Here is a 10590-nt window from a genome sequence, read left to right as displayed (position 1 = left end):
ATTAATTAGGCTAATAGAGTAGGAATACTGGTTGTGTTTAGTGACTAGATACCTGCATAACCTCTGCTGGAAGTCTGGGGAAAAATGTTAATACGTAGTTTATGTCTCAGATGCACAAGGTTAGAGTGAAAAAAATGTGGTGATATAGTCATATAACTGTGCCATGATTTTCTTTTAATGCACAAACGGCTCCCCGTATAAAAACATACTTGTTCTGTCTCCTAGTTTCTCCAACTCCAAGAGATGTCCTTTGTTGATGTTAGTAAAGCACTAACTTGAAGCGTTGAATACGATCAAGTGTAGGATAAACATAGATCATTTTGTCTGCTGGACTTGGCTAGTAATGTGTGATACTGTATCATTTGTGTATTGTGTAATATGAAGTAGAGCACATGCGCTTGGGGTAGCTGGGGTGCTGCTGCACTAAACAACATAATAAACCTGCTGCTTACGGTGCCTTCTAAGCTTATCTGTTCTGCTGCACTAATATTTCCTGTGGTCGGAAGGGTGATTTTCGTCTATGCTTTGTTTGTATGGTGTATATGGGTTAGACCGATGGTTTGCTTAATCTATGTATTACGAAGTAACAGGCAATTTAAGATTAGTAGTTGTGAACTCCTGATTATACGAATAATACAGTGTATGTGTTACGATTTGGACATGATTTTCGCTAACTAGTAGTTTTACCTGATGGTATTTCTTGATCTTATTATTACACAAGTTGAATTTATCATTTTTATCACACCTCCCACAAATACAAAGTAACCTTTGTGATAGAAAACTTAGCGCCATCAAATTTGTAGGTGGTGGTGGGGTAAGACTATGAGAACTGTGTTTTATGTTCAAATCTTTCGGCCATGAAAGTACAATTATTGAAAGTATTTTACTTAGTGGAGTGAAAAAGTTGGTTACTTTCTAGTTAACTTGATACTTTCTACTCTCTTTCTCCTCCTATTTTTTCTACATCTCTTTTTTCCTTTGATACCTTCTCATATACTGGTTCTAGGAACAAATATCACAGAACAAATATGTCGATAACTTGCAAGGTTGGACTAGAAAGCAGAGTTGTAAAAACCACAGTAGTAAAAACCATAGCCCAGCTTGATCAAAGTCTAAGGGAATTGCTTGTCAGCATAAGCCAAAATGTACGCGGTAATACTTGTAAATGTGTTGTAGGTTTGGGAGTTGAGAAAGAGTTTAGACCGTCCTCTAGTGCTGATGGCGTTGGAGGTAACCACCAAGTTTCAGAAAGAGTTGCAATATTGAAGCTTTGTTATGGCACCAGTTGTCTGATCATCCAGTTGCTGCAACTGAAAACAGCGCCTTGCTCACTGTCCAACTTTCTCCAACTCCGAGGGTTATCCTTTGTGGGTGTCGGGATCAGGCACTGTCTTGAGGCGTTGGAGAGGGATTACGGGATCAAGTGTAGGAACGCTGTTGATTTAGGCCAGTTGGCCTCGGCTATCAAGGAGAAAGAAGTGTATAAAGGGTATGGTCTCCTGGATTTAGTGAAAGAGCTGTGTTTTTCTGATGTGAAGAAGCATTTGATGGATAGTTTTACTGCTACAGCTCTGAGTAACTGGGGTGTTACCACATTATCCCAGAAACAGATTGAAGCAGCCACTTCAGATGCTTTCATATGCTTTTATTTAGGCAATGACTTGTTCGGAGGGTACATAGGTTCTACTCCATTTTAAAACTGATTACGAGAGATATTCGGAGTTCGAGTACTTAATATTATGATAGATAGTTGTCAATTGTTGTCTACCAGTATTATGAATTATTAAGATTGTAACTTAATTTGATATCATTTGACTATATTAAGGCAATAAAGTTTAGATGTCATTGATTATGTTCTTTTATATAGGCTATGAGTTGTGTGGAGGTTATACGGCTTTTTCGTACTTTATTTCTTACATTATCAATTGTTTGAAGCATAGAACATAAACATGAATGAAATAAAAAATCTCAACAAAACATTATGTTCAGTGCGAATGATGCATAAACTTTGCATTACAAAAATGTACCACTTAGAAGAGATGCCAAATTTTAAATACTTCCTCCGTTTTATATGAGATGTATTACTCGTATTTTGTAAAACACGGACTTATAGAAAAATTTTAGATGGAGATAGAGAGTATATTTACTAAAATGAAAAGTGATGCATCTAATTTGAAACTTCGTCATTTAGAAAATTATGCATCTAAAACAAATCAAAGAAAGTAGAAAAGGCATTAAATAATGTAAAATCATGTTATTAATTGAATTGACAAAAGTCCCACATTGGTCAGATACAAACAAAATACTGTGTTATAAACCAAGACAAGCAAATAATAGGATACGGCCTGACTTGAACTGGATATGTTCTATAGGATCGTACCCCTATAACCTTGAGTTCTAAGGAGACAGAAAACCAAGTCAGGTGGATGAATTATGATTGTTCGATCAGTTTTTTGTTTGTTTTATCCAATGTATATCTATCTATATTCATTTCTTTTGTGTAACAAAATGGAGTTTCAAATGGTTTGAAACGAACAATAGCATTATATAGAAGAATTTAAGAACGCCTAAATCCTTCATATAGAAGCATCTGTGCAAATATGCTTTGAAATGAACAATAGCATTATGAGAAGAACTTGCAATAATCAAGTCGTCCACATAGACAAGCACATGCAATGAGAACATAACTAAATAGAGAATTATCAGCATAAGATGGTTTAAAACCAAAGTGTCGCAAAACGCTTGATAACGTAGCACCATTAACGCGGAGCTTGTTTCAAACCATAAAGATAGAGACTTTCTCAACTTGCAAACTTTCCTCTGAACTGGAGGACATAGCCTAGCGGAAAATGCATATAAACCTCCTTATCCAAATCACCTTGAAGAAAAGCATTATGAACATTCATCTTATGCAATTCCCAATTCAAAGAAACAACAATAGGAAGAAAAAGACATACCGTACCCATCTTAGCAATAGGAGCAAATGTTTCATGATAGTCGACACCTTCAACATGTAGATTGCCATGAACAATTGAACGCGCATTCAAACGCTCCACTTTAGACTTGTCGGTATATTTTATTTTATATACCCATAACCACTGCCAATCGCTTTCTTGTTGGGAGGAAGATCCTCAACGGTCCACGTACCATTTCACTCTAAGGCATCAATCTCATCTTGCATCGCCTTGCGCCAACCGTCACATTTAACCGCCTTTTTAAATAAATACGGTTCCTTTCCCTTCGTAATTGCCATCTTAAAACACCTATGTCTCAAAGAAAACTTATTATATTCAACATGACAAGCTATAGGAAAGGCATACTTAAAGAATGAGATTGTGAAGGGGTGACTGATGTGTCTATTTTTTATAGTATTTTACCCCCGTCCCTTGGTCATAATTAGTAGTGTTTTTGGCTCTTAAAAGCCACTTTTATTACTAATTGGTGTTTTCTAGTGTTTTCGTAGATTTGGTTGACTTTTGCAGGGATTTATGCTTTTGGAGTATTTTTTCGAGATATTTTGGAGCAATCACGAGCATTGGGGAAGCACGACCAGAGTTTATAGCCCAGGGCCGGTTAGAGCCATCGAACCGGTGATTAAGGGCTCGGTATAGGTGATACCAGGACATTTGGACCGAGTATTCAAGACCGGAAGAGGAAATTCAGATTGGCCCGAAGAGTTGGAACCCAATCTTAGTCCAAATAGTGGCCCAAATGAGCCGCCCGACCAAAAAGGCTGGCGCCCGGAGGAGTGCCCGGCCGGGCGGGAGAAGCTTTGGCTGGCACCCGGTGACGCGCCTGGCCGGGCGCAAGATTTGTATTATGAGCAAAAAGGCGCGCCCGATCGGGCGGTGCCTCGCCCGACCGGGCGCGTGTATTTCTTAGGAGACGTTTAACGTAGTTTTAATTTGTTTTAATTTAGGATTTGGTACGGAGTATAAATACTCCCCCGTAATACGATTTTAGTATCTCTTTACTCTCTTAATTATTCTCTTAGATTTCTTTTCTCTTAAACCTTTGTTCTTAATTTTACTCTTAATTCCAGATTTATTTTGGTAACGATTTCCCTTCCCTTAATCTTAGTTATTTACTTTATTCTTTTTTAATCATGTCTTGCTTTATTACTTCGATTAGTTTAGATTTAATTATTTGTGAGTAGTTTTATTTCTAGGGTTTATGGGGATCCATAAATAATATGAAGGGGTAATTTATTGTTGTTAATTATCAATGCTAGATTAATTTCCTATTGATTGATTTAATGCTCTGTGACTAGATTAGGCCTATCTTTTATAAATGAGTTTGACAACATTGATTCGAGATTCGACAGATGAGAATTAATGTTTAGGTCTAGTTTCAATAGGCAGATTAATTTATAAATGGTTAAGTCGAGATTCGAGTGATGAGATTTAATACTGGTAAATTAATTGTGTGATTGTAATACGTAGCGAAAGCCCTTTACAATCTGGTTAATTGATGCATTGATGATTGACTATTATTGATTATTGGTATTGCATGATAATTTCTTATTGAATTGTTTTAACGTTTTACAATCGCGGCTTGTAAAAGTATAGCAATATTGAATTGATGAATCGAGCAGATGTTAATTTGATATAAGGCTATTTTCGATAGGAACTTGGATCTAATAAATTGCGAGAGCCTGTTAGATCTATGTTGATTAATAAATTGCGAAAGCCTATTAATCATGTTATTTATGCAATGTCAATGATTGATTACTATGTTTTACCCTGGAGTATTATTTATTGGTGAACCTATACCCTAGATCCTCTTATATATTGTTTTCTCTCTATTCTCAATCTTAGTAGTTTAGTTTCTTATTCGAATATAAATATTGGTTACTTAGATAATTTAGATTATAATAATTAATTAGGAGTAAAAAGACTTGTTTCCCTGTGGAGATCGACCCTACTTCCCTATCTACTTTAGTTAGAGGATTTAGGTAATTATTTTTGATTAGGGGATACGACTTTACCCTGTCAGTGACAGCTGACGAAGAAGTGGGGTCTATATTTCTCATAATGTATGTGTTTGTGACATAATGACGTATCCACGAAGGTGGACGTTTCTTACGTTGACCACGACCAAGATTTTCCGTCGAACTCCCACTCAAATTCAAAGTCGTAAACGAATTATTTTCATTAGAAATAATTTGCTCTATTACCGTACCCGAACCGAAAATCGCATTCGAATCACCACACACAAGAAACAACCCACACACTGCACTTGCGCACAAGCACCCGTCCATCACACAACAGCAGACAACAACGCACCTCAAGCACGCACAGGAAACACCACAGCGCACCACACATCGAACCTCGACCAATCAAGAGCAGCACACTAGCATAAATTAGGGAATAAAGACCGTAATTGCAACTACACCCAATTATGTGGATTTTTTTTAAAAAAAAAATCTAAGCCCTAATCTCACAAATTTGCAGAAAAATAAAGAAGAAAAATTACGAATGGGACAAACAAACCAGGATCGAAAAAAATCTCTAGAAAGTAGAGAGGTTGTGATACCATGTTAAACTCAAAAATATCCACAAAGACATATATAGTATAATACATTAGGAAACTTAACTTGCCTAAAACTCCTAAAGAATATATATCCAAATATACAATATTATCAACATAATATTAACATAACTAAACCAACTTCTAATACATGCGGGTAATAACCACTTGGTCTCTTATTTTGTTGTAGACTAATTTTTTTCGAGGATTTCAAGACTGGTTTGCTTATTATTAGTAACTAGCCTACTGGCCCGTACAATGCACGGGTTATTCATATAAAATTGTATTGTGAGATAAATGAGGAAATATCAGTAAGTCATTATAGGGTATAATCGAAAAAAGAGGCTTAGATAGAAGGTGAAAGTGCTAAAATTAAAGAGAGAATAGGAAAAGGTTAAATTAAAGGGAAGAAAAGAAGATGAAGAGATGAAGTGTGTATGAAAGATGAAGTATAAGTTTAATAAAAGAATTTTAAAAAATGGTGTAATAAAAAATTAAAAGTGTAAGATGACATGTGGCATTGTGGTTAGAGAAGTGTAATAGAATGAATGGGGACATGTGTCTTTCTTAGTTTCTTGGTTATAGTTTTTAAATACTAAACTATACATATAGATTATACTCGTCTTTGGAGCTTCAGTAAATTTTATCCTTTTCTCTTGTAGTTTTCAGATTTCTTATATGAAGTATAATCAAAGTTAATTTATCTTTCTTGATCTTTATTAGTTTTTGTTGCATTTTAATTTTATCCATAACATATCACTTTTCCCCAATTCTTGAACAAATAAGAACCCTAAATTATATTGAGCAAATGGGAAGGGGTTTTGTGACCAAGAAAAGGATAAAAAAAGTTGGATGGGAAAAAGGAGGAAATGTCAAAAGTTAAGAAAACAAGTTTACAATATTTATCCACCCTAAGAAATTTATAATCTATTATATCTGCTACCTTCGTTTCATATTCATTGCAACTTTAAAATTTTTTATATCTTACAAATAATATGATACAGAGATGGTAATTAATTATTTTTTTTGTTTTTTTTGTTTTGACGAGATGTGGTAATAATTTTCATTGAACTTGAATAGATTAGATGGGCTATTAAGAAGTCTAATCTATATCAATAGTAAGAAACATCAGAAGCCCAAATGTTTAAGGCCCATACATATGACATACTCGTATGACAAAGAAAAAAGATGTACAATACGGCTTATATATATCAGAGGAGAGCAAATTGGGAAAAACGCGAAACAACGAACCCAGTAGCAAGGTATGTCAATGGCGGTCTTCTTCCTCGAGCGATTTTCTGATGATTTAGCTGCATAATTTGCTCTATTGAAATTGAGATTATCTTGTGTTAAATTTTAAGAACGATTTAATTTTTTTATACGAGTTTAGGGTTTGTAATTCAATTCAATTAACGAGGATGAAGATGAATCAGAAGGATACAGGGTTCAGGGCGCTGAAAAATCAGATGAATACAGGTTCCAGGTTAATTTAATTCTTTTTTGTTTAATTGAATTATTCAAATAAAATCATCCAGTGATTTTGATTTTTTTTTTTTCTTGGGTCAGTCCAATTGAAGACGACGACGGTGGTTTTCGTGATGTAACTGATCCTTATTCTGGTGTACCAGAGGACTATGTGTAAGTTATCTCGTTTATCATTAATGTGTTTTTTTAGCTTATAATAAAGGACTTTAGTGGAATAGCTCATAGCTTAGCAATGGCTAATGGCTGGTTCTGTTCATGAGTAATAATGCTTGACTTTAGTGGAGTAGCCATTCATTCGTATAACCTTGCTTATCCCGATGATTGTTTCTGCCCTAACCTAACGCAAACGCATCATGATTCATTCGTATAACCCTGCTTATCCAATGATTGTTTCTTCCCTAACCTAACGCAAACGCATCATGATTCATTCCTATAACCTTGCTTATCCTGATGATTGTTTCTGCCCTAACCAAAAATAACGCGTCATGATTATCAAGTGTTAAAATTTTGATATTAGGGATTTTACAAGTAAGGACAGGACATGACTGGACTTCCCATCTTCTAGTTACAACTATGTTAAGTGTTTACTCGTATAATTTAAAATTTATGTTTATTAGAAACTCTAATTTTGAGTTCATTTCCTCTTTTATTTCAATGTGAGTTATTTAACCTTTTTGTTTGGTTATACAATATATTTGTCATACACGGATAGGATACACCTTCAAAGCTCTCAGATTATCACCTCTCTTATGATTATATTAAGTTTACGCTAATATTATAGGTACTAATGTCTCTCTGTTAATTCTGTACCTGTATATCTACTTCCTAATTTTAAGTTATCCGCAAGAGGACTACACAGAGGCCTATCGTCGTCAAAATCTTGAATTCTCCCAAATAGCACTGGAATACTACAACAAGACATGTATGTAAATTCTTTCTATTACACGTACTTAGCTTAGCCTCCTTTTTTTCATGCTTCTAGTCTTTTTCTTGTGTCATCTATTTCATTCTTGTCAAAATTTCCATGTGTTAATTGCAGCGTACCAACTATGAACTTGTTGAGCCCTTGGATAGCTCAATTTTCAGCCATTTTCCAATGTGGATGCATCTAAACTTCACGGCTAAGCTGAAATCAGCTCTTGATGGGAATGACAATTCTTCCGCCAAGCTCTTCTTTGTGGAGTTTTTTCATGAAACAGGTCGCTGGGTTGTCAATGCCTGTCATATCCTTAAAGGTAAGAAGAAGCTTCTTTCTGCCCTCAAACTTCCGAATTTTTCCTGTTCAGCATCTTAGATTCTTAGGCTGTTGTAGGTTACATAGTTGCTGATACCTGCAATATGATTGCAGCATTTGATTTTTTCTACTAGTGGATGTGCAAGACATCGTGTCAATTTGTGTTGATGGGTCTCATTTTAGATCGGGAAAGTGTAGTATTAAAATCTGTTACCATCGCTAGTTAAGTATGTATCATATTCATTGTGTTTGAGATTCGTGCATCGTAATTGGCCTTCATCGCTCATGATATGCTTCTAGGTTTGTAGTTGGTGGGCAGGAGGGCTAACATGTGAACAAAATGAGATTCTGGACAAATAAAATCAATATTTTACAATGCCGCATCAATAGCATGTTTAATTTTAAATCGAGAAAGTGCAGGTTGCAAATTTATTAGCCTCTAGTTGAGCATGTAAAATATTGGTTTATATCTGCTCTAGTTTTTGCTCTTATAATGTTTGCTAACCTCTTTGTCGTATCGTTAAGTTTGAGATTTTTGGCCTTTATTCTTCAAATTACTAGTTATGATTACATTTCGTTATGAACTTCAATTACGAAGTAAATTATTTGTCCACAGGTAAATCTAGCCGCTGTGATTTTTGTCGACTTGAGTCACTTGACACCATTAAGCATCCAACCCATGGATTTCGTATGAAGCAAATGTCTGAGCCTTATGCTTTACGCTCTCGAGCTCGTGGTTCTACAGTCGCCTAGGATGTCAACTTGGCAGCCAAGTTTTGAATTCTGCAAACAATGGTTGCATGTTTTCAACCTGTTTGATGGCCCTAAAAACCATGTTATGTACTAAGCACTATATATATAATTTTTGGAAAATATATCATATTTTATATTATTTTATTTGGGCAGGTGTAGTTGGGAGAACTGTAAGATTTTGAGATAATTTGAATTTATAAGCACTTGACATTATTTCAAATCTTTTCTCAGCTTTATAATAATTGCAACTTTTTGGTAAAAAACTTTAGACTTTTACAATTTTTATGGAGCAGAGAAAGTGTAAAATGACTCGTTGGCACCTCATTTTTGCTCGATCATTAGTGCAACTTTGTCAAAATAGTGGAAGTTTTATTGTGCTGGAAAGAGAATTATGATTTGGGGCAAGTTAAAGTTGATTGTCCGGGGTCTTTGTTCATTTTGAAGTTTCGTTTTTTTTCTTCAGAGGTTTCATTCTCAACTTGCTTCTTTCTCTTCCTTTCTTAAGTTCCCTGGCGCGTGCCTTTAATGGCTTCTTTTTTGTTTTCTTTCTTGCCTTTTGTGATGCGTTATGGTTGGTGTTTGTCGAGCTTCCCGTTTGGCAATTGAAAAGTTGAAATGATCATCATTGCATTGATTTGGTGTCTATGGAGTCTGATTTATTGGTGGTGTTGTTGGTGCTGCCGTCTGGCATTTCAAAAACCAAAGTGGCCGTTTTTGCTTTTGTAAGGTTAATTGATTTACTTTAAATTGATATTGATTACTCCGTATTTACTTTTCATATTCCCAATTCTCAGTTTTAGAATTTTGGCATTTTTCTTTCTTTTTTTCCTAATTTGTTTGATCGTGATATTTTCGGAATTGAATTTTGATCACTGTTTTGTTAGGGTTTCAATTTCGTGAAGTTCGGTTATTTCCTTGTTTCCAGAGATGCATCATTGTTAATTTGGTTTGTTTTGGGGAATTTGGATAAAAAATTGTGAGAATTTTGCTAAGTATAGACTATAGAAGGATGAGATTCATGAGAAGGTCCTGTCATAGATATCAATTTATTGTTTATTTTTTGATTTTTTTGATTGATTGAACTTTTGGTTGAGGTTTGTTCTTGTTGCATTTGTTGAATTAATTGATGTCCTGCGGTGGTTCTGAATTTTGGTAGGACCTAAGAAATTGAATTGAAAGAGAAGACGAAATTGTGTTTCAGGATAAGTATCATGCAATCATACAATTCACCTCTTACCATCAGACAGGGATGAACCCGAGAGGCCAACTGCATCTTCATCTTTTCGTTGTTTCATTCAAGATCTCAAGACTCACTTTGTAGTTAGTCGTAGTTTTGATCTTTTGATTTTGTTAAACCCTAATTATTTCCTCAGTTTATAATTTTTTCGCAACAACTCCGTATTATCTTCTGCTTTTTTTCATTTTGCTGGGTTTCCTAAATTTCATGTTGAACAATTCCCGGATTGGCATATTTGACCTTTGGAGTCGAAGTCAGCAAAGAATCATTCGAGATGGATGATAGAAAAAGTAAGCAAATACTTACTTTTTTTGTAAATTTATTATTTCTAAGATTAATATATTTCGTAAGG

At 34.9% G+C, this 10590-nt stretch overlaps 2 protein-coding genes across 2 annotated transcripts; both read left to right on the top strand.

Moving 5' to 3' along the window:
- Positions 1-1028: 1028 nt before the first annotated feature.
- LOC110732918 (Werner Syndrome-like exonuclease) lies at positions 1029-1697 on the top strand. The gene has a single exon (XM_021912903.1). It carries the CDS (start codon positions 1029-1031, stop codon positions 1695-1697), a length of 669 nt encoding a protein of 222 aa, XP_021768595.1.
- A 4633-nt stretch (positions 1698-6330) lies between these two features.
- Positions 6331-9243, top strand: LOC110733005. The gene is made up of 6 exons (XM_021913010.1): positions 6331-6791; positions 6920-7012; positions 7096-7167; positions 7851-7936; positions 8054-8249; positions 8865-9243. The coding sequence occupies exons 1-5, from the start codon at positions 6718-6720 to the stop codon at positions 8065-8067; spliced, it is 339 nt and encodes a 112-aa protein (XP_021768702.1). The 5' UTR covers positions 6331-6717; the 3' UTR covers positions 8068-8249; positions 8865-9243.
- The last annotated feature ends 1347 nt before the right edge of the window (positions 9244-10590 follow it).

The sequence above is a fragment of the Chenopodium quinoa genome, unplaced genomic scaffold, assembly GCF_001683475.1.
Source record: "Chenopodium quinoa cultivar QQ74 unplaced genomic scaffold, ASM168347v1, whole genome shotgun sequence".
NCBI lineage: Eukaryota > Viridiplantae > Streptophyta > Magnoliopsida > Caryophyllales > Amaranthaceae > Chenopodium > Chenopodium quinoa.
Note: the sequence above shows the minus strand (reverse complement) of the source record. Positions and strands in the feature narration are given on the sequence as shown.

Excerpts from the sequence above, each read along its gene's own strand:
- LOC110732918 (XM_021912903.1), top strand. The coding sequence starts at position 1,029 with ATGTCGATAACTTGCAAGGTTGGACTAGAAAGCAGAGTTGTAAAAACC.
- LOC110733005 (XM_021913010.1), top strand. The coding sequence starts at position 6,718 with ATGTACAATACGGCTTATATATATCAGAGGAGAGCAAATTGGGAAAAA. Across the intron at positions 7,013-7,095 it reads CAGATGAATACAGGTTCCAG|TCCAATTGAAGACGACGACG; the intron begins GTTAATTTAATT and ends TTCTTGGGTCAG. Across the intron at positions 7,168-7,850 it reads GGTGTACCAGAGGACTATGT|TTATCCGCAAGAGGACTACA; the intron begins GTAAGTTATCTC and ends CCTAATTTTAAG.